The 25,148-nt window shown below is 39.8% G+C and overlaps 1 protein-coding gene across 1 annotated transcript; it reads left to right on the top strand.

The window, feature by feature from the left end:
- Positions 1-355: 355 nt before the first annotated feature.
- On the top strand, positions 356-21,382 carry cwf19l2 (CWF19 like cell cycle control factor 2). The gene is made up of 19 exons (XM_073493291.1): positions 356-448; positions 1,922-2,032; positions 2,539-2,664; positions 2,946-3,062; positions 3,483-3,602; positions 4,099-4,192; positions 6,746-6,870; positions 8,193-8,835; positions 9,023-9,263; positions 10,411-10,534; positions 11,829-11,930; positions 15,133-15,261; positions 15,871-16,008; positions 18,765-18,977; positions 20,024-20,140; positions 20,309-20,464; positions 20,546-20,626; positions 20,737-20,838; positions 20,998-21,382. Exons 1-19 carry the CDS (start codon positions 356-358, stop codon positions 21,136-21,138), a joined length of 2,973 nt encoding a protein of 990 aa, XP_073349392.1. The 3' UTR covers positions 21,139-21,382.
- Positions 21,383-25,148: the final 3,766 nt, after the last annotated feature.

The following is a 25,148-nucleotide window of genomic DNA, read 5'->3' on the forward strand; positions in this document are numbered from 1 at the left end:
AAGACCTCTCAAATCACTGGGAAAATACTGCCTTATAAACATAGATAAGATAAATATTTTGTTTTTGTACTTTTTAATCTTGATTGGTTTCTTGTAGACTACTATATTTTCTTTTTTGTTATTCTTATGTTTGTTCTGTTTGTTTCATACATATATGAGCTTTAAAAATTATCATTTCTCAATCTGACCATTTGAATGATATATTTCTATAAAAAAAAAAGTCATGTAACAATTTAAATTTGATCAATAAATAACAATAATAAAAAACAAGTTGTAATCTGCTGTGGGCCTGTCTCTTTGCGACAAGTCAGCGCTTTACGACACCTAACAACATCAAAACACTTACGACAGTGTCATGGCGGCGCACGGAGTCAGTTTTGAGAGTTCGGGTAGCATCGACGAAAGAAAGGCTAATAAACGACAGGCACGGCAAGAGGCGCTTGTAAAGGTATAAACTGTAAGCTTTGTAGCGAACAACCCTGTAAGCAATTTGAGGTCGGTTTTATTTGCGTCTGTTGCTGTTTAAATCACACCCGTTTCGTCCGAATTGAAGCTAACAAGCTAAGTGGGCTAACAACTAACGTCACGTTAACGTTAGGAAAGGACTTCAGCTGCTCAGCTGTGTCTTTGTATACTATTATCTTTATCCGGGATGTAAATTGGTACCTTTGTGTGTCTTTCCATCTCTCCCGCTCTCTCGAAAAGCTAACAGCACCGGTGTGCCTTCACATTAACCTGGTTGTGCCTGAGCCTGGACTGGTGGATACTGTTTAACTGTCTGCAGGCAGGAAATTAGAGGACAAACACTGCTGGGGCAGATAGGCTGTGTTTTATAGAGGCTTTAAGTCATGGTCGCAGCCTCTTTTTTTTAGTAATGACATATGCACACAGGTATTTAACTGTCCGTTATCTTTTTGCCGCGCAGCTGTGTTTGCACAGTTGCCAGATACACACAGCAACACAGAGCAGATGATGCAGACAAATGATGCTTCCTGTAGATGAGCACTAAAGGTCGTAAACACATTATCTGCACGGCTAGCCTGTGCTCGGATTGTCTGAAGCTGGGTGTAGCTGGGGTCTGACTCATTCTGCTTTTAAGTTTGAAGAGGAACTGGCGCATATTGACTCATGAACTTGGTGGTGTCATTGTCCTTGCATCCAGTAGAGAAAAATGTGCAGATAGATGCTCAAATATTTGAAAATCATAACTATTATCAGCAGCATCATAGCAATGTGAACTTGTGAAGACTATATCCTTCCTTGTTTCCTTACCTTTTAGGATCAGTACAGCTCTACACTCGATTGGCATTAGATAGAAGTGTCTGAAAATGCAAATGTTGTCTCTATTAGTGTTGCTACAGTATACTGATTTAAGCTATACCATGGTATGAAAATTGAAGATTAAGTTGATGTGTACATATCTACAGTATTGAATGCTACCATATTACTGTAATCAAATATATATATATACTTAAAGTTTATATCAAGTCAGTTTGTCTGTCAGGGCAGAATATTTTGTGAAATTACAAAAAGCATCATTAAACTAAAACATTCTTAAATTTTCTTTCTTTGAAGGTCATTGTAATTGATAATAATAATTGTGTAATACCATGAAACCGTGATATTTTTCCAATAATGGAAAATTTACATTATCGGCAGATAAAGAAATTATAGCCGATAATACAAATCCAATTTGCTGTGCATGAAAAAGCATTACAATGTTGGTTTCTGTTGTCTGTTATTTTATCGGTATCTGCCATGACAGTCAGATAATTATCAGTTATTGTATCGGCTGAAAAAAATCCATCACATGCATCTCCCTAATTTTGTGAGATGGTTATCATACTGTGAAAATCTCCTACTGTTGCAACCCTGGTGTACCTTTATTTTGATTAATACTTTTTTCCACCATGTCCTACAGGCTAAGCAGCAGTACGAGAAGGAAGAGAAGAGGAAGGAGCTGAAGAGGCAGAGAGGGGAGGACACATGGATGCTCCCTGAGATCAATCAGAGGCTGCAGGAGATTAAAGAAGTAGGATACAGAGTTTTTCCTATTCAGATTGTGCATATAAAACCAGCATAGAGTGTATTTAGAAATGTACAACACCATGCACTGCTTAATCACTCTGCTGCAATAGATTATTAACTCCATACCAAGTCACAGCCATATAGTGCCCCAAAACAGTGCTGACTGTATTGTCAGTGGTGTCATACAGAACCTCCACACACTTTATAGTTTAAAGATTGCTGTTCATGCACACTTTTACTGCCATTATGATTTATATCAATGGAATTAGAGGACAAACAGGAAGACCTTAATGATAATGATAGCGATGTCAAACAACTATGATGACATCTGATGTAGTCGGTCATGCTTTTGGGAAACACAGCCCTTGATGGTCTGCCATTGTGGGGACACACATATGACAATTTATTTATGCATACCATATGCTGGCTTTATGATTATATTGTATCTTAATAAGCAATAATGCAAATATTGAAATGAAACATAACTCATGGAATCTGAATCCCCTTCAGGATGGGTCTGTGAAGAGCAAGAAGAAGAAGGAGAAAAAGTCTAAAAAGAAAAAGGAGAAGAAGAAGAAAGCCAAGAAGGAGAAGAAGACAGCAGAGGCAGGAGATGCCTCTAGTGACAGCTCAGGAGTACGTTATAAAGTCATTTTCTGCTGCTTGGTTCCTTCAAACAACTTCTCAAGTTAACGCCTGAATAGTGCCAGTAGATTCTGTTACACTAGTTAATAACTACAATACATTCTTCTAGACTAAATGTTGATCTATTATACAATGATGACAGTTTATAAAATTCAGCCTGGGGTCTCTTCCTTTATTTATTCTTTTTCCATCCTTTTTCATATTAGATATAATAATCTCTCATACTGTTTAACTTCTTTATCATCATTTTCCTTCCTCTTTCTGCCTGTCAGGACTCAGATGATGGCTGGGTTGAAGCTCAGCATCAGACACAAGCTGCTAAAGCCTGGCAAGTTCCTGAGGAAACCAAGCCCTCAGAGAATAACCTCAGCCCAGCCCAGAATGTCCAGGTAACTTACTTACCCGGTCCCACAGATACTTCTCTTCTTCTCTTCCTCCAAATAGTAAAATCCATACAACTGTAAACAATAAAGCTGCAGAAAGCAAGAAGCTCAAAAGAGCATAAGTGTCCAATGGTGATACTGTACAGAAATGAAGAGGTTTTGTACATACACATCTCTTCTTATTCTTTTTCTTCTGCTATAGAAGCAAACGTATTTACTCATAGCACCATCCTGCATCACCGAGAAGTTGCAGATATTTAAATGCTTTAAAAATGTTTATTTGTCTTTTGCTTATGTGCTGTGTGTGCCTGAGAGCGTACCTGTTCTGTGTTAAGTAGCTGTTAAGTGGTCATTGATCTTCTCTTGATCTATACATCTTTCTCTTTCTTTGTTTAACCTTGCACACTGTCTGTCTCCGTCCCCTAGAGAGACGAATGGATGACCTTTGACTTCCTGGCGATGAGCACCACGTCCACGACAGAGAGAAGAGCTGAGAAAGAACGTCTGAAAGAGGAGGAGAGGGCAAAGGCTCAGGCCATTGAACAGGTCTGTGTGTGTGTATTTTTTTTCACCTTTTTCTGTCCAATTTGTTATCACCAAATCCCATCTACTGTGGCTCCTGGTCCACTGTAGACAGCTGATACATATGGTGTCTTCAGCCGGCTGACTCACTTATATCTGTTATTTGAATCCTAATGCAAAATGACTATGTGTCTATCGGAGAGAAAGAAATAGTGCTCTTGTTTGTGTGTGCATGGATTGCACAATATGTGAAAACACTGTGTGTAGTCAGTCTCGTCATTTTACCAACTGTGTGGTTACCAAGGTAACAGAGGTTGGCCCCTCTTGGACAGCAACACACTGTGATTTGTGTGTGTGTGTGTGTGTGTGTGTGTGTGTGTGTGTGTGTGTGTGCATACTTATTGTTATATGCAGGGTGTTCTTGTCTGAATTTTCTGTATTTTTTGCCCCTGTTGTGTTATTGACACTATACATAAATGATTCAGTTGTATGTGTATGTGTGTGTTTGTGGTTCCCTTAGGCTGGTTTGCACAAATTGGAGCTAAACCCATACTGGAAAGATGGAGGAAGTGGTCTGCCCCCAGTGGAGATGGCTGGTTCTGCAGCAAAGAAAGGTAATAACAGAGATCGAGTCTTTTGAGGCATGTCCAGGAGTTGGACAGCAGAACGTTTTCCAGCTATGTGAAAGATACCATAAACATCTTAACCTCACATTTTATTGATTGATGATTTCACTTCACCAAGATTCAAACACAGAAGTTGTAGAAGAAATAGAGCTCTTGGTAGACCAGAGTGCTGTGCGGCTGCAGTATTGAACATTTTGTTGCCCAACTATTGCCTCACTATTCCCCTCAAGTGAAGAAAAAGATAGAAAAAGGAATAACAGTGTGCAATTCTGAGCAGTCATGTTCTTCACTCTGCCCGTTTTTCTCCCAATCCCTCATTTCTTTACCCCTACGGCTGATAAACACAAATTTTTTGGACCTCATCCTTTGTCACAAACACTTTATATTTTAAAGGTTAACAACAAACATTATTGTCTGAAATGACATCAATGCACTGAAACGACAAACTTCACCGGGAATGTAATCATATAAATGACCCCAAGAATCTTTTTTTTGCATTATAATTTCTAAAAAGAAAGTTTTAGGATACAGATATATCTGTCAGGCTATACTAAGACCAACCAGCTTAAACAAGGGGCTTAAATAAGGGTACACTTTACCAAGGCATCAATTATTATATTTACTCACTGCAAATTATGATTGAAATGTTGGCTGTTCTGCTTTTGCTTTTGATTGTGTCACACAACTCTCCTCAGTATACACAGCTAACATGGGTTTTTAGATCTTTTTTGTACCCTTTAAGGATTTCTCATCCATGTTGGCCTTGAAGTTACACGTGTTATTGTTATTTTTAATAGATATGTTAGAATAATCTTTGCTCCTCTATTTCTAAAGACCTGCAAGCATTCATTTGAATGAGTTGGAGAGTTTGTCAGAATGTCGGGGAATTTTTTAAATCAGAGAGGACTTGAATATAATTACGTGTGCAGAAAATGCAGCATGAATGACAGGACAGATAGAGCAAGGAAGAGCTTTTGAGTCAGGGATTTTTAATGGGAGGGAGACGGATGGAGAGAGAGAGAGGGAGGGTAAGCTGTGTTAAGCTGACAAGCAAATGCAGGTATGTGTACATGTGTCTGTTATCTCTACACAGTGAGTACAGTTCCCTCTAGAGTTGGCTTGGCCTCTCTGTTGTAAGCTTTATTCTAACAGCATGGCGAAATAAGATGACGTAAACATCACACACACGTTCGTTTGCTTACTTATCCCCTTCAAGCTGTGTGCCAGTTTGTTTATCTCATCTGTGTATGAACATTTTCAGAAGGTGTGTGTGTGTACTTGTGTTTTGTAAGCATTGGATACACTGTGTTTTGTTTAGATTCTACGAAATACTTGCTGGTGAATGATCAGGTGTCGTGTTGTCAGCTGCAGGATCATTTTGAAGAGACAATATGCAGCTTGAAGTGGTGCAACAAGAGCAAAGCAATTCAAACACTAGTTCTGTGTTTGCTGACAGTTGAATAGACCGTTTTGTGGATGAACAATAGAGACTCTTATATACAATGGCTCTTCTTCACACTGATCCGTGGCAGGTATAAATTGTTAGATTAGTGGATAACAACTAGAATATCATAAAACTTGTCTGTGAACAACTTTTTTAACCTTTTTTTCTTCAACTGTTTTTGTCCACCTACAATTTAAAGCAGATGATTAAGCATCGTCATGTTCACAAACACAATGACTCTGGTCAATGACGGTTTTTCCCTGGATCTGCCTTTTCCTCTTTAATCATTCATCAGCATGGATTACATTTTTTTGTGGAATTTTGATTCTGGATTTGATTGCTTCTCATAACATTCAACATCTTTCAGCATCATTTTCTTAATTAACATTGTTTTCCAGCGTAACAGCCTGCTTATGTGATATCAATTTTCAGATGATGTCAGGAACCTGTGGTACAATTGAACTTTCTCTAACAAAGAAAATTTCAAGTGTTTACTCTTCACGGCCTCCTTTTTTCTTCATTTCATCGTATCCCTCTTTTATCATATTTTACTTAACTCATTGCATCCTCAGAGTGCCAGAATCAACAAACAGGTGTTTTCTGTGTCTGTGTCAATCGGAACTGATGTACATGCACACTTAGATGCTGAAAAACACACTCAATAAAATATTTTTAAGGCAAATTGTATTGCTGTTACAGGCAATGTGAGCTATTCACTGGACAGGAAATGTATGAAAATTTGTAATCTGAAAAGTAGCTAGTAACTAAAGCTCTCAGACAGATGTAGTGGAGTTAAGAAATATAACATTTGCCTCTGCAATGTAGTGAAATAGAAAATTAAAGTAGCTTTACATGGAAACACTCAAGTAAAGTACACATTCCTTGAATTTGTACTGAAGTGCAGTACCCGAGTAAAAGTATTTATTTATACTCCACCACTGATTTGCATCCATATCAGGGTAGAACTGGTCGGTGTGACAGTAAATGTTGTTTACTTGTCTTGAAATGTGCATGTAAATGAGAATGTCAAAGATGTGACTGACTCACATAAGCTTTTGTACTGTATGTCCGTTCTTGTAACTGTTTTATTCCCTCAGTTTCTGCAGGTCCGGTGGTGAATGATGGAGGTCTGAGCTGGCTGAGGAAGAGCTACCAGAGGATGAAGGAGCAGGCAGAGAGGCAGCAGCGCAGCTTCAACGACATTGTGGCTGAAAGATACGGAGTGAGAACTGATGGCACACTGGCAGCGCTCACACATTCACATGCACAATACAGCACATATGGTTACAAGACAAAGATACTGAACTGATGAGAACATTGAATATTATTCAGTTTATTGCCAATTTGGACCTAAAAATGTTACTCGGTTACACTGTGGGTTCACACACACACACACACACACACACACACACACACACACACACACACACACACACACACACACACACACACACACACACACAATGTCCTTTGTTAAGTTACTTTCAGCAGTGTCAGCATTTGTTCTTCCAGCTGACAGCATTGAAACTGTCACTGTCAGAACATTGTGTGCAAATCTGTGTGTCTGTGTGTGTCTGTGTGTGTGTGCTTTCTTTCGCCTTTGTGAGAACTCGGCAGCCGCAGCAGTTCACCTCATTTGTGTTTCTTCTCTGTAGGCAGGGACATCTTATATCTTATATACTGTTATTCTACCTTATCATTTACAATATAATCTTTGTATTTATGTAGCACAACATCATCTTAATGGTGTGTGCATTAGTGTGCTTTTGTGTAATTCCCAGAGACCCTCTGGTTTATCAGTTGTGTTCAAGTACGAGCTCTCACTTGGCATAATGTTCATTTTGGCAGTTGTAGTGGAGATTACGCAAGAACAGCTGAGTAGATAGTGAAGTTTGAGGAGTCATTTTAACAGATTTGAGTAAACAAGAATTTATGTGTTTTTTCTGATCTGAGACTGATAACTTCTGCACTGATACAGGGAACTGATTTGTGTCTATGGTAAACATAATTCCCCAATGAGCACAGTTTTTAATTGCATTAAATGGGTGAGTAGCCTAAGCGATTCTGGAGAAAAACAGTCGATGGTTAAATCTCATTTCCAGGTCATCAAATACAGATGGCTTAGGGTGGTTGTGCACAGCAACAGCAACCTTCATGAATTGTTCTTAAGCAGCTGTTTGTCTGGCTTAACACAGTGGATTTCTCTTAAACTACATTGCAGACATCTTTAGAGAATTCCACCAGAGAGGCCAGTGAAAAAGCCCTTAACATACTGTAACTCAGAGTAACCTGCAGGTTTTTGCAGATAATGATATAATACTAATAATAAATACTACTGCCATCAGGTAGCTAGCCTGTTTTTAACCTTTGTTTTATATATCATGCACCTTTGACCTCTAGTGATTGAAATGCTGCAGGTAGATGGTGGTTTTAATATTTTTCTTACTGAAAATGAAAAATGTGATGCAAAAATGATGATTTGAACTGCCAAACCTCAAAAAGTATTCCTGTATTGTAATATGTCTTGTGTTTCTTCTTTTGCAGTCAATGGAAGAATTTCAGCAGAGACTTGCAGATGCAGAGGAAGCTGTGTACGGACAGAGGAGAGGAGGAGGAGTGGGAGAAGAAGGAGACAGAACGGCGAGAGGTGGCTGGAGGAGAGAGGAAAATGAGTCCAGAGAGAAATGGAGAAAACAAGAGGGAGATGGGGCAGAGAGAAATCGGTGGAGAAGAAACGAAAGGGAAAGGGATTCGTCACCCGCAGACAGAGAGAGATACCGTGCTGGGAGAGGCGAGGAGAGGGAGAGGGGAGGGTATCGAGGCAGGGAGGAAGAGAGAGGTCGAGATGGAGACAGGTTTAGAGAGAAGGATAGACATAGAGAGAGAGATAGAGACAGTGAAAGAGATAGAGGGAGAGACAGGGAGAGGGACGGAGGAAGAGACAGAGATAATGAAAGAGACAGAGAGAGGGATAGAGACAGTGAAAGAGATAGAGGGAGTGACAGGGAGAGGGACGGAGGAAGAGATAGAGATAATGAAAGAGACAGAGAGAGGGATAGGGATAGAGAAAGAGAGAGGCCCGGTGTTGCATCATCATCAGGAGAAAATTGGAGTCACCGTTCTTCCTCTCTTGGGTCACTAAAAAGCCGCTTCCTTAAACCCTCAGAGGATGATGACAGTAGTGAAGGTGGGTTGATGTCAAGGCCATTTCTAATAGATGTCAAGCTTTGCAAAAGTAAACAGCATTTTGATCTTATTTGGACAGCAGTGACTGTATTTATAATTCACAAATCAGGAAGCAAATGTTATTTCATCAAATGTCTTACACAGTCTTGGAAAAGCTTAATGTGCTTTATAATTTCTTTCCTGTGCAGCTCCACAGCGTCGTCCTCCTCCAGCAAGGCCGGCGAAAGGGTTCCTGAAACCCAGTTCTGATGATGAAGACTCTGGTCCTCGTCACACTGGCATTCAAGCCTGGAAGAAGAGCAGCAATCCTCTCCGAGAATCTGACAGCTTGGAAAAACCGCAGCAGGAGAAAGAGAGGGATCCTGGGAACACTGTAACTGCTCCTCATGGCGGTCTGCGTGGTGATAAAGCTGCTGTGACGACATCAAGGTTTTAGGCCTTTTAATTGTGTTGTCTTTTCAAACACACACTTAAAATATGACGACAGACGTGAAGATTCGGTTGAAAGCCTCGTCAGAAGCTTCAAATGTAAAAATGACATTCAGTACAAGGTTACAAGTTTGATTCATAACGGGGCTGCACTACATGCGTTAATGGAGCACGAAACATAAAAGCATCAAATTGTGTTGGAACGCGTTAATGTATTCACATAACAACGTTACCAGATACTTTCTCACTGTAATCCCTACCATGTCTTCACATATGAACTTAGTTAGTTTCATGGGACCTGCTGAAGTCCTTATCTGCTTTTGAACATTAGTCTTGAATTTCCCAGAAAAACTCCCTCTGACGTCTGAGCCTGTAACTTATATATTACCTGTTCTATTTCTGTCCTAATAGCTGTCTTTCTGTGTGAAGCACTATGTTTACAAACACTTCTATATCTGCAACATACATGATTATTTTGTTTCTCATTTAAAGGGGCACTAAACTGCAACAACACTCAGTGGCACAGAAACATTTATGTTCTCTTATTTTCATGGCAGTCCAACATATTGTGCCGTTGTAGGCCAGATGTCGGAGTATCACTGCTTTGCAAAGCCTCCGTAGTTGTTCTCTGTGTTGCCTCATTAGGCTAAGTTGTTTGGGTAAACCAGCACCCAGAACCCCTGCAGCATGAAATGAGTCTGCAGTGTGGCAGCAGAATGAAATGAGGCTATGAGAAGTGTAATAGCCTAGAACGATGCTTCCCGGGCTGCAGTTCAGATCCTCCCAGGCAAGGCTGTAATGATCTCTGGGGTGCACGAAGACTCAAATGAATCAAAACAGATGAACAGATGAACTGAGTGTGGAAGAAAACAACTAAATGGTTAACTTAAAAACTTCACAAATAAGTTTCCCATCAGAGGGTTTAGGACTATTATTAGGGTGCAATAATTAAGTCATTAGATCCTGTTGTTCAGGGGGTGAGATACGGCAGAACCTGGAGGAAAAGAGGTGGTGATGAACACATATGAGGGAGTGTTTGTGTTTCACAAGTATTATAATGAGGAAATGTTTGGTCTTTTTCACTTTTTAAATGTCACTTTCAGCCTCTCGGTTTTGGTTCAAACTCTCCTCTTCATGTTTACCCTAGGAGTGAGAGTGAAAGTGAGGAGGAGGAGGAGGAGGAGGAGGAGGAAGAGGTTCCCCTGCTGTCGGAGGAGGAGATGAACAAACTTGGAGCCAAACTGGTGAAAGCAGAGATCATGGGCAACACGGTAAGAAGGTCATCATTACGTTACTGTCATTCACAATGACTTTTAATGGAGAATAAAAGTAAAAAAGATTTCTCAACACATTGATTTGACAGCACATCAGGGGATCCTTTAATTTATAGCCTTCATTGATCTGTGCACTTAACTCTCCCTCTGTCTGTCTTCACATGTCAATACTACTGGGATCTTTTATAGAGAGCGTTACAGAGCAGTCTCCTACAACACACGCTTAACACATACACTGCACGCACACGCACACACACACACACACACACACACACACACACACACACACACACACACACAACTATAATGCTAAGTGTTATCAACGTGACATGCAGCATTTCCCTACACGACTAAGCAATCAAGCAGATATTCCCAAACCTCTTCATGTGTGTTTGTGTTAAGTGCCTTTCGCAGTCATGTGCTCAACTTTTATGCCTTGTACACAAAGGTATTGATATCTGTTACGGCCGAAGAGCTTCTGTGTGTGTTTCAGACAGATGTTTTCTTCTTTCAGTACAGCCTCAAAGCCTTTTATCTGACAGTCGTCAAAAAGCACTTCTAGAAACTGAACTTGCATTAAGAAGATATTCAGCTATATGTTAAAATGCAGCCTACTTTTAACTACTGCAGTTTAGGGCTGGGCAATATATCATTATCATTACCGTGATATGAAAATATATATTGTCTTAGATTTCAGATATGACATAAGTGTTGTCTTTTCCTGTTTGTGTCACTATTTTGTAAAAGTACCATCGTTGTCATCCCTGCAATATTGTCGCAATATTGATTTTGAGGTATTTGGTCAAAAATATTGTGATATTTCATTTTATCAACCCGTTCTAGCATTTTTGAAGTGCCTCTGAGGAGATTTCAGAATATTGACATACAATGTGTATCAAAATATAGTCTAAAAATATCACAATATTATTTTAAGGCAATATCGCCCAGGCCTACTGCAGTTTCTATTTCCAAATCTGTCCACATATTGTAGACCTTAATTTGATATTTTTATGATAATCTAATAATAGCTGAAAATATCAGCCTTCAAGTGTATCTGTCAGGCTCTACTTTTATAGGCTTTATTTAAATTTGGAAATCAAAATCAAAAAGGAAGTTCCCATGTTAATTCTTATTTTGTCCTCATCACTGTGTCACCACCTTGTGTATTACCATAAACCTGTACACAGCATTGTTGACTAACTTATTCTGACTCGCTATTATGTCAGTAAAACTAAATGTGAAGACTTCTTTAAAGTTAGAAAATTTCTGTCTGTGTGTTTGTGTGTTTCAGGCCATGGTTGAGAAGCTAAAATCGCAGCTGGATGCAGCACATAAAGCCAAAGAGAGCCACGCTGTGCGCAAGAAGCTACAAGAAACGGCTATATCAAACCAGGTCTGTTAAAACATGCATCGTCACAGCCATTGTCAAACTCATTAAACTAACTAACTAACTAAACTAGTGTCAACAAGGGTAAATGTTAGCATTAACAACTTCAACCAAGAATTGGGTTGCTGTTTGAGACTTTTACATTAAGTTTAGCAAGTCTTTTAATAACTGATTGGACAAGACAGAGACCAACCACAGTTTGGTAAACACGATTGGACAGTTTAAAAATGATGGAAGAAAAGAGGACTTTTTTCCTTGGAGATACATTTTCTCTACTCCATTTCTCCTCTTTTTATCTTTCTCTTTCTTAACTAAACTTACTGTTTCCTGAGATCAGTTTCCCCCTGTGCTTATATCTGTCTCACTCAGGTTTACTATATATCCAACGCACACACACATTTAGACTCTGATACACACTTCACTAAAACACTGCTAATTTTCACATGTATAATTCCCCGATACAGACACATTGTCCAGAATTGGATATAAACAGTGTATACTCACTCACAGATCACGCACAGATGTAAACAGACGCAAACACAGAAACAGATACCGAGTTGCACACAGCACTTAACTTGACTCACACACTCGCTGAATCTTGCTGTGTCAGATTTATCTGTGGCTGCTTCTTTTTCCTCTCCCATAGTCTAAATGCTAATCCAAATACTCGAGGCCATATCTTTTCTAAACTACACACACACACAAACACAGCAGGCTACGGCAACATCCATCTCTCTCACTGTGCAGGGCAGAAAAGTGCCTCACACACACACAAACACACTTGTCTTCAAATGAAACTAAATTCTCCGCTGCTACGTCTGACTGCTTTTTAAAAGGAATTTGTTTGTTTGAAGTCTCTTCCCTGCTCGGCTTTTACGTCTTGCTGTCCGTATGGAAACGGCTCCTGTTTGGCATTTTAGTGCAGCGTAATGGGAAACAAATGTCTCTCCTACCAGGGGTCATTCAGAGTGTGGCCCCGTGTTTATGTGAGTGAGAGAAGGAGAACGAGACAGATTGAGAGGGAGGCAGAGAGGTTATATGTGCCATCCTGTCTGCGTCTGTAGTGCAAGCAATTAACACAGAGCGATGGCAGCACCCTGACACTTCAGCACTGCTTTATCTACCCTCTTTGGCAATGCACACACACACACGCACACACGTATATACACAAACAAATGGAGGTATATTTCCGACATGAGCTGACTCCAGACAACTTTATAAACACATGGATAATTTATATAAGCTGTATATTATCATTTGCAAGTTAGACCAGATTCATCCCCACTAAGGCTGTCCTGTCAAATTAAAAGATGAGGGTGAAATCCTCAGTAACCCCTCAGAGAAGATGTCATAATTCTTCGTTTTAGTGCACTTATCAGATGAGCGGTACTTCAGCCCTCCTAGAGATGGAGTGCTGTTGATTTGCACTCATTGGAGACCCTTCTAATTTGTCTTGTTATGGAAGACTTTTGGCTCATCTTCCTTGTTCAGTGTTTTCTTGACTCTTGTTGCCTGTCTGGCTCATATTCAGTTTTTTTTCTCTGCATGTAGAGCCTTGAAAGGCTGAACTAGAGCAGGGCAAATATTCCCTTCAATCATTTCTTTCCTTTCCAGTCCAGTTTCATTCTCTCGTGGCTGTCTCTCATCCTCTCTGCTACTTCCAACGTGTTCTTGTTTTTGGTTGTCCGTCTCTACCTGTCAGATCCAACTTCAGTCTTGTGTTGTATGTCCATTCAGACAACGGCTGCGGGTACATAAGACTGCTTGTTCTTCTCAATCTAATTGACTACCACCAACAAAGTATTTAACTGAGAGCAACATGAAAAGATGAGATGGTGTCCTGTTATATATTTTCTGCAAAAAATCAAGAATAGCTCCAAAAGTGGCAGCTGAGACTTCAGCTCCTCATAACAAGCAAACTTTTTGATCCATGAAAACCATGGACCTGTGTGCTAAATTGGCACTGAAGTAGCAGTTTTATCACACTTTACTCTCGTAAAGTTTCCAAGTTTTTGAACATAAGTCTTCAGTTTTTTCTCCCCAAAAACTACTAACATTTATTCAAAAAGGTTCACCGTGTCTCTACAACTTCTCAAACAAGGGGAACAACTTTAATCCAACTCGGTGATCACACACAGAAACTATATATTTAGAAAATCGAGTAAATGGAATATATTTAATCTTGTGAACATATTATGTTGGATGAAACTAGTGCTGCAACTAATGATTATTTTGATTGCCAATTAACCTATTGATTATTTAATCGATGAATCGATTAGTTGTTTGGTCTAATAATGGTGGAAAATGTTGATCAGTGTCTCCCAAAGCCCAAGATGACTTCCACAAATGTCTTGATTTGTCCACGATCTGAAGACATTCAGTTTGCTTCCTCAGAGGAGTAAAGAAATCAGAAAATATTAACATGTGAGAAGCTGGAATCCGAATTTTAAATAGTTTTTAAAAAAAAATTGTATTACTCGGTTATCAAAACAACTGCAACAGATTACTGGATTAGCTGTCAACTATTTAATTAATTGTGAACTGTTCTGATTATCGAATAATGCGTTTGGCAGTTGGTCATTTAGCAATTAACAACTAATCGATTTGTTGTTGGAGCTTTAGATTAAACCAGTTCTTTCAAACTAATGACATTTCAGGTGAGTTTAGGCAGTTTATTTTAGGCATTTTATTTTGACGGAGCCCTAATTAATAGTGGGAGAAAATTTCAAATGCAGATACTTCCTCTGTTCTGACAGCTCCTCGTTTCTCCTCCTGCTCCCTGACACACATCTCCTGATAAGAATCCAAAAACGCTGCCAAATGTCTATTGTCAAATTTGCTCTCCCAGTGATGCATGTGTCTCTAACATGACACTGAGGAGCTCCCTTGAATACACAATGAGACTGACAAGTTGGTTCAGTTGGTACTATTTTACAATACTAACTAAAACACACTGTCAATTGCAGTCCAATTTTTATCATTTTGCTTCACATTTTACAGTCATTCATGTTGTTGTAAATATGATCAGCAAATTTAGCATTTCTGACCCGGGGATTGGTTGCAGACAGGTGACCATTTCAGTCATTTCTTCACTTATCTGTTTAATGCCAAAATGTGCATACATGAAAATACTGTTTGGGAGTACTGTCAGTCTTTAAACAAAAACAAACAAAAGTGAAAATGTCCTGGCTGTGTTTTGGTTTTTCAGGCTCCAGGTCGCTCCAGTGAAGACCAGGAAGTCCTGCTGTTCAGAACAGACCAATCAGGCCGGGCCTGGCCTGTCAATGCCCCCTCTGGACCCCAGGAGCCCCATGGAGGACGGCGGAAGAAGAAACCGGTAAAGAGAGAGGGATGACGGGTGGAAAGACAGTAGAAAAACAAATGACAGGACAGTAGGGACAGAAGCTTTCCCTAAAGGAATTTGGAAGCTGCTGCACACATGTAAAAATAAATCTTGAAAGCCACCACTGAGAACAAATATAGAGAGGATCCTGCACACTGTTACAAATAGAAGACAGAGGTATTGAGATTAAATGAGGTTTGTGTCCTGCTATTTGTTCCTTGTCATTTGGTGTTTATCAGTGTGTGTAATGAGAGCAGCAACTCCACCTGACTCCAAGTTGAAACGCGTGTAATGTAAACAAAGCTCTCCAGTCCATTTTCTGTTTATAGGTATTATAAATCTATTAAGTGGTCCAGTCTCCTTTACTGTCCGTCTGTTTCCCCCAGGATCAGTCTGTCTTTCTCAGGTCCATCCATCTCTGTCTGTCTGTTTTCCCCCTCTTTCTTCTCTCCACTGTTGTCTCTCACCTTCTAAATCCTGCCTTTCAAGAATTGTATTTTAAGATTGTGTATTTTACACACAGCATCAAATATCAAGTGAATTGACCTTTTCACCGTCTTGCTTCTTTTTTTCACATTCCTCTGTCTTTCACTCTCTCTTCAGATTGAGACTCATGTTGACGGCGAGCGTGTGCGCTACTTCCAGGACGATGACAATGTGGGTCTAAAGGAGATGGTGAGGAGAGAGAAGATGAGCACTTCGCAGGATCAGAATGCCCTTTACTCCCGTATGGCTGCCAAGGTAAGAAACCCATGATATTGATAATTATTACCAGAATGAACAGTGTAACCATTTTTCTTGCAAACAAGTAAAAATATGCTTACATTTAGTGTGGCTCACCAATCTGACAATCACGATAAATGCATTTCCTTGCTCATAAAACACTTGCAAAGTTAATTTTTAGTGTGAAACCATTTGCTGGACTGTGTGTGTGTGCGTGTGTGTGTGTGCATGAGACAAATTATACCCACTTATATTAAAATGGCTCGATAGTGCTACCAGAGGTCAAAAACTCCACAGGTTACTTTTAGATGATTGACAACTTGGCTTTGTAGGGCTCATTTCAGTTATGCCCCAACCTGGCAACACAAGGGCAACGTTTTTCACTATCTGGCAACCTAAGAGTTGTTATCACAAGATTGCAGCTTTAGAGTGCAATTATGGCATCAAAGACAGTGTGTTAATAACACTGTAATCAAATCTTATTTGAAGTGTTTTTCTTTTATCTTTTAATCCTCAAAGCACACCTGCGGTTCCCTTAAAGCACACTGGAATACCACTGCTGTGGTCCTGCTGTGCTTCCATATTTTCATCGAGCTCTGGTTGCTGTTTTCTACTTTCTTCTGTTTGTTTCTTCTCTGACCAGTCACTGTGGACGCCACCTCAGAGTTAGTTAGTCAGAGTATTGCGTGAACTCAACACAGTGGCAGGTTCTTCAACTCGTCAGGCGAAAAGAAAAAGAGAAGCTGTTTAATTTATTTAGGACGCAGCAGTCAAGCTGGGTTGAAAACTTTTTGTTGGCAGATTATTAGTAACTATAATAAAGCATAGTGCTTTAAAAGGGCAAGCATAAAACAATAAGAAACACCAAGTGGACTGTAAAAATGTAAAAATGTAGATCTGGCAACAAGAACAAAATGAGGAAAAAGGAGCAAATGAATTCTGAAAAGTTTCAAATATTGCAAAGGAGGCAAGAGCAGCTGTGAATGATTACAGATGCTTACAGAAACACGTAAACACATATATGGACATATAAACATCTCTGCTAATACTACCTGTTGTTTTGGACCAATGGCCTGTTCAATTTTGGATCCGGCTACTAGATGGCAGAATACTCGTATTAGTTAAGCTCAAGGAGACAATGAATCTCTTATCAAAGCTTTTTATCTCTCCTCACTCAAAGAGCAATGGACAGCTAACAGGTAGCAGAGTCCCCTTTTTTTAGCTGACATACATGATCAGTCAAACTGAACAGGTAGACGCTCAGGTTTCGTTCTGTCAGATCGTTGTGCATTTAGCATTGTGGCATTATCCATTCCTCTCCACTACTACTCTTGCATCTACTCATCTCTCTCTGCAACTCTCTCTTCCTCTGTGTGCTTGAAATAGACGCACAGCAGCAGATGGGTACTGGCAGGTTGTGGTGCGCCTGTCAGTCTATCTGCACTTTTACAGACTGCACTTTTCCACGAGCTGAGACACATTTCTTCTTCTCTTTTCTTCTTGTTTACTTCTTCTCTCTGTATGTAGGAATATGACAACAAGTGGTGTGACAGGTGTGTGTGTGTGTGTGTGTGGGGGGGAAAAGAAAGCATTAATAAACAAAGGGATGGAGGAGTTATACACACACACACACACACACACATGGTCTGCACCTACAAAGAGTGACACTAAAAATACATCTACAGTTACCATGGCAGGGCTTCTATAAATACCAGTTTTATCCATTGGTCAGAGACGGAGTCTGCTAAGTTAGCAGACTAGCATTGTCTGGAGATTTACCGTAGTGTATTTATCAATAAAACATGAGTAGTGTGCCAGACATATGTTAATCCCCTCCACTCTCCTGCTGCATGCTGAATCCAAAATCTATAATTTAAACTGCATCAACAATGTGTCCATTTCTCATTAGCTAAGACGTAATCGACAGCGGCGAACCTGACGTTGATTTATTACTCTCATATTCTCCATAATTAGTCTGCATGTGTGATGGCATTTATGTGTGTGTGTGAATAAACCTGAAATCCTGCTGCACACTTAGGTACTGTCCTTTGCACACACTCACTCACTCCCACACACACACACACACACACACACATTCCCTCCCACGCTGTCACTAAACTAATCCAATTTTCACTCTCACTCACTCACTCACTCCTACACAGCAACTCATGCACACACACACACACACACTTCAGCCATGCTTGCCTCTCGCTCTCTCTCTCTCTCTCACACACACACACAGATTCCAACCTGTTGCCCGGTCGCCATGGTGACAAGACTCAGACGTAGAAACGCCAGAGTCGATACTCGGCATACTGCCTCACACTGTTTAACACGCGCAGACCAACTTACATACAGGGCAATACGCGCACATCACACGCGCATACACACACACGCACACACACACACACACACAGGCGTGGAAACAGCACAGACGGTAATATTGCGTCAGTGAAGCTACCAGCCAGTTTCTAAGGACAGTCGGTGTCTCTACAGTCGTTTTTAAGGATTAGCATGACTTTCTTTCCTGTTTGAAGAAGCGCCAGTTTAGAATCTTTGTTTGTTTTGTTTTCAAGCTTAAAAATGAAAAATGAAAGCGACATTTTTAGCGCACAAAATATCAATAAAATATTGCACAAAAACAATTGTTTAAGCACAGAATGTGGTTATTTATACATTAGCATGTTTGGCCAACAATAATCACACTCCTGTCGAACAGCACTCACCATTTCTCCTCTCCATCGCCTCCACTTCTGCTCCACTCTACTTTCCAGATGATGGGGAAGACAGACGGCGACAACTACACGCTGGATGACATGTTTGTGTCGGGTGCGGCGCAGCGGGAGGGCGAGGGCAGGGAGGAGGAGCGCATGAGGAGCAAAGCCATCGGCGAGAGTAGGAGGCTGGTTGCCTCCATGGAGAAGTGCCATCACTGCTTCAGCAGCCAAGAGCTCCAGAAGCATCTCATTGTGGCTATAGGGAGCAAGGTAAGAGTGAACATAGGGGACTGGGTGAGGGAGTTTGTGCAGATATCCTCATTGATTTGTGAATACAACTTATCGCTGTACCAGAAACCTGGATGAGACCTTTTGAGTTACCTGGATATTTCACTGGTAGTACTCCAATATAAACCAGGAAAATGTGGCATGTAAACACCTTATACATGTTTCTGAACCATCTCATAGTGGTTGAGATTGTGAAGACACACCTGCAGACAGACTGGATACTGTTATGATCATGTGTGCAGGAATATGAATAACTATATGACAAATATAATCAAAAACAGGATAAGGCTCAAAACCTCAATAACTTAACTTAATTAATCTCAATTAATAGATACATTGTTAGATCTATAAAAGTATCAGACGGGTGTAGACAACTTTTTGCCTCTCCCCAGCATTTCCCTGTTGTATTACCGTTTCTGCTGTTGGCAAAGACAGCGTTGGCAGCTTGGCTTCAGTCCAAAGCAAAAAACAACCGTAAAAATCCCAATTTGGTCGGCACTTTTCCTTCGTGCCATAATGCTGCCTTCATTTTTGCAGGAATCTGTCCCGGTGGGCAGACTAAATAGCATAGTGAAAGCCAGGTATATAGGGAACCAATCTATACATGGATGGTGTCATTTTGCTTCAGCCATTACACTGTGGGGTCAGTATTTACATGAGAATGATAAGTCGAAGCTAAAAATGTGTCTATTGCCAGTTGAAGTGTCTTGTTTTGTCTGACGAACACTCCAAAACCCATTTATATTTAATGTACAGTCATAAAAGAATAAGCCAGAAAATCTTTATATATGAAGCTAAAACCAGAGAGTTTACAATTATTTTCTTAAGGAGACTCAAAAAAGATGAATTAATTATTTAAGTTGTTGCCAATAATTAAATCAACACTCATTGCAGCTCTAAATGGAAAAAGTGAAGGTTTTGGACTGTTGGTCAGAAAGAAAAATCCAGATATAATTAATCTAAAGATTAATCAATGCATTTTCTGAATATTGTATGTAATGTCTTTGTTTTGGCGATCTTGTGTCCAGGCGTACCTGAGCCTGCCTGCGGGAGTGTCGATGGCAGAGGGCCACTGTCTCATCTGTCCTCTCCAACATCACTGCTCTGCCACTGGATTGGACGAGGACGTGTGGTCAGAAATGCAGGTTAGCCAATAAGCGCTTCATGTCTTATCAGTCCAGGTTAAAGTGACAACTTCTGTGACTGTCAGCAGTGTAAGATATAATCAGAACCGAATGCTGCTTCCATTCATTTCAAACAAGAATGATTAAAATTTTATGGAGTTCACTTCTGTTCCGCTTTGCTGTCCTCAGCTTTTCCGCCGTACTTTGGTGCGTATGTTTGAGTCCCAGGAGCTGGACTGTGTGTTCATGGAGACACACATGAACCTACGCAGGAGACAACACTTGGTCCTCGAGTGTATCCCGCTACCCCGAGAACTGGGCGATATGGCACCCATATACTTTAAGGTCTGTGTGTGTACATGCAAGTTTCACATGAGACAAAAGTATTGTCGGGATGGGCTTGACAGAGTCTCTGTGTTCCTTTAGAAAGCTATCATGGAGTGTGACGATGAATGGGCCATGAACAAGAAGGTTGTCGACCTCTCTTCGAAAGACATCCGCCGCGCTGTACGTTCCCTTTTGTCTTTTCTATTTCCTGCACTCTTTCTCGCCTCACTTGTTACCTTTGTAACCTCCCTCCTTTCATCCCTTTTAATTGTTTGTTTAATGCCTCTTAGGTTCCTCGAGGTCTGCCATATTTTGCTGTCGACTTTGGACTTCAGGGAGGATTTGCTCATGTCATTGAAAATGAACAGAAGTTTCCTCATTACTTTGGCAAGGTCAGTGCGTGTGCATTAAAGCTCCGTCATTATGTGTTCCTGTATTTGGTTACAGGAATTTCTTCAGACAAAGTTCACTGTCATATGACTGTGCAATAAATGACTCCCAGTTCTTTTACAGCAATATTTCAATGTGATCAATCTCTCGTCCCCTCACAGGAAGTAGTTGGAGGCATGATGGACTTGGAGCCGCGTCGTTGGAGGAAGTTGATAAGAGAGAACTTTGACGATCAGAGGAAAAAAGTCCTGCAGTTTGCACAGTGGTGGAAACCGTACGACTGTACCAAGACCGAGGGCTAGCTAGGAAAGACTATACAAAAACACACTGTGGTTCCCAGTTCAGGGCGTCTTAATGTAAGAACATTTTTACTTAGATAAAAAATTAAAGAGACTTTGATTGATGTATTTGTTGTTATTTTTATGTTAGACGCTCAAAATTGTTTCATATGCCTGTTTCCTGTTTCCTTACATTGTAAAGACCTAAATCTCACCCTCCCTTCATGCATTGATACTAAATATTAAAATAAACACTTAAACATTGTGATTTGTGTGTGAAGTTTTTCAAGGTATTTCAGTATCCAAAAAGACTCTTATTTGATGGGGTGCAAGAGATTTTGTTTTTATTTGTTTGGGTCTTTTTGAACAAACAAACATGTAAGAATGATGTAATTGATAAATTGGTGGATAGTGGAATATCTATGTAGCAGTTTCTTGCCGCCAAAACATGAATTGGAGTCTGTGTGTCATACCCACTATTTTTCAAGCTTCTCCTGCTAGCACTGTCCTTCCCTGCTCTGGGATTTAATTTCTTACTCTGTGCCCTTGTGATCCCTGGCAGCTGTCACTTAATTCTACGAGGTTTCAGTGTCATCACAGCGACACATGCGATTGGAGCACACAGGAGCAATCGGCCACCTTGCCCTCCAGCGTGCGACCTCTCCTTTTTTCTTTTCAGCCCTGCTATTGGCTCTTTGATGAGCTCATCACTTCAGAGACTCACCTTATTTCCAGGTGTCATCTCAGACAACGTGTGGTGAGTGGGTGCAGATGGTTCATGCTCAATTTGTGTGAATCACTAAAGATGGTTAGCTTTTTATTGCACTAGGGAAAAAGCTGTCCCCAGATTTTAAAGGAGACATAGGCTAATTTTTAGATTCATCATTTTATTTTGGGTTACGAGTAGTTTAGGTTTACATGCTTTAATGCTCAAAATCACATCAGTTTTCTCAGACTGTCCAGTGCTGCAGCACTTCAGTCTGAAACGCTCCGTTTTTGCTCCTATCTCTTTAAAAAAAAAACCTGAATACCCAGTCTCCTCTGATTGGTCAGCTCACACACGCCTGACCCAACACCACTAACAACAACTGAGCAGCATAAATTATTCAAATGTATAACAAGGTGACATAGTGTGATGTCACAAAGTCACAGAATTAAAGGCGGGACTACTGATTTCAGGAGCAGTGTTTTCTGTGGGAGAGAGGAGCTTCTTTTGGTGCGTACTTTGACTTTAACATCAAGATCTTTTAAATGCACAAGAACATGTAAAATGCTGAAGGAAAGGAAAACACAAAAAGCACAATAGGTGTCCTTTAATCTAGAACCTGGTCCCTGCAGTGGAAACGCACTGATTTCCTCCAAAGGTTCCTAGTCCCTGGAAAAAGCTACATACCTGGGAGACAAGTAGTGATTAGTTGGGAGCACGTATTTCTAAATTTCAGAGGAAAAGGACCATAGTTACTGCATAATTTTCTATTTTGTCTTTTATTTATGATATAACTGTGAAACTCTTCAGCTTGCACTAAGTCACATTGAAAGTGAGTGTTCGCTAAAAGTAAAGAGGGAACAGGTACATGATGACGGCAGAGGGGTTGTTCTCTAATTGCAGGCTCCAGTTCCTGTCAGCAAGGACACAGTGGCATTGAGAAAATTAATTTCCCTGAGAAACAAGCATTTTGTTATTATTTATCATTATTATAACATCACCTGGGTAAGTAAGACTTGTTTCATTGTAAAGATCAGCGATGCCATGGCGACCACAGTGTCTCTGCAGCTTGGCGGTCAATGGACTGTGGATTATTTATCGTTTATATGTGCATCAGAGGGGCACTTCCACCATAAATCAGCAGTAATTCAATTTGTCAGCCACCTCTATTGCCCATCACTTGAATATGATGTAACTGCCAAAACAAAACCCCACACCAGACTGTGTACTCAGAGGTCAGATCATAATGTGATCATTTCTGAAAAAATTCAACTGAATTGGTGATGAAGATTTTAGTGTAACAAACATGCAATTTGCTTCTCTTTAACCTGATTTGTTCCTTTGACAGCATCCCATGGGACGCTACAGCAGGTTATTTATATTGTGCAAGTGACAGAGAGGCCCAGGTTCATGGTTAATAGCAGCAGAGTGGCATGGAGTGATGTATGGTTATGGCCAATTAGATTGGCTGGGGGCAGATTTATGACCGAGACAGCCATTTCTCTCCCCATGTCTCTCTCTCACACACACACACACACACACACACACACACACACACACACACACACACACACACACACACACACACACACACGTGTCCTTTCTAGAGTTATTCTGCAAACCCACCCACCGGGCTGTTTCATCCTCCTTAGCTGTGTTTCATTCACTTATTCGCTCGCTCTGCCCCAGCTTCTCCCTTATTTCTTCTCTTTTCTAGCTCTCTCACGTTCTCTTTTGTATTTTACACCGTCACTCTGCGTCAGTGGCAGGCAGGAGACATATATTTGACGGAAAGACGTGGCAAAAATAAGTCTTCTGTGTCACAAAATTGAACCTGACATGCCTGCTGACACACACACAGGAGAGCTAAAATATCTAAAAGCTCGAGTGAGTTGTGTGTGTCTCTGTACGACTGCGTCTTATGTTTGAGTGACTGTGCTTATCTCTGGGGAAGAGCACCTGGTTTTGACTCACTGGTGTTTGTCACTGGGCCGAAGCCTTTTCTTATCTCTCTGCATTCCACAACTACACATGTTTTAGATGTAAACGCTATGAGTGTCTGTTCCTTCATGGTTTTGTCTATATATGGTTTTTTTCACGCATTTATCTGAAATATCTTTCTGTATGTGTGTGTGTAAATATGCAGGCTAATACCTGAGAGATGACACTGTAAATCTGTCTGCAAATTCGTCCTTCTGATCTCATGCACTTATGAGCCTATTTATCGCAACACTGTAAAATGTATTATTGTTATTATATATCTGGCTTAAAGGTTACTAGTGTTGCTTAGGATTGGAATGGGTCCGAATTATTTGGATTGTAGATAATTTGATAATTCAACCATCCAGGGCAACTGAGACTTCCTGAATGTTTACAGTGTCGCTTATTTGCATTCAAATGAACGTTTTTGATCAGTCATAGCTTAAATGACCATCATAAAACATGCTGTAAAATACAAGTTGGCAATGTGTTTTGTTATAAACAATACCTTCATCTTGTTTTAACAAAAAAGTGTCATGTTTTAGCATGGTTACTTGTTGTAACATTAAATGTTTCACATATAACATGATAATTTATATTGTTATAACAAGAAACTATTCTTTTTGTGACAAGATACTATCAAACTAATTCTTACATGAAGCGTTTCACATTATTACTTAACGTTATAACGTGAAATAGCTTTTTGACAGTAAACAATAAATTATCACGTTACAACAAAATGAATAGTATCTAGTTCTAGATCTAAGTTATCTAATTGAAGTATATTGTTCTATGTTAATAAATCATACAAACTCACCACATTAAACCAAGAAACTTTGTTATGACGTGAAAGGTTTAATGTTTTAATGTGGTTTACTCAGTGTTGCATGGCATAAAACATTTTAGGTTATAACATAACTTAAATTGTTAGAAGAAACTTTTCTTTAATATATATGTATAGAACAATATACTATTTGTTTTGTTATAACATGAAGGATTTCACCTTTTAATGTTATAATATAACGTGAAAATATCTTGTTGTAATGTGAAAGGCTTTATGTTTTCACAATAATTCATTGTGTTATAACAAGATAAATAATATACCATTAACAGGAAAAGTTTCCTGTTTAACAATATAAGTTATCACATTCTAATGTGAAACGTTTCATGTTTTAACGTATTTACTTATTGTTAAAGTATTCAGGTTATAACATGATAACTTAAATTGTTATACCAATATATTTTGTTAACTTATATTGTAATGACATTAAGAATTTAGCGTTAAGGTGATGATATTCAGTGAAAATATCTTGTTTTAAAGTGAAACATTTTTATGTTACTACAAAGA

Source organism: Pagrus major, chromosome 2 (genome assembly GCF_040436345.1).
Source record: "Pagrus major chromosome 2, Pma_NU_1.0".
Lineage (NCBI taxonomy): Eukaryota > Metazoa > Chordata > Actinopteri > Spariformes > Sparidae > Pagrus > Pagrus major.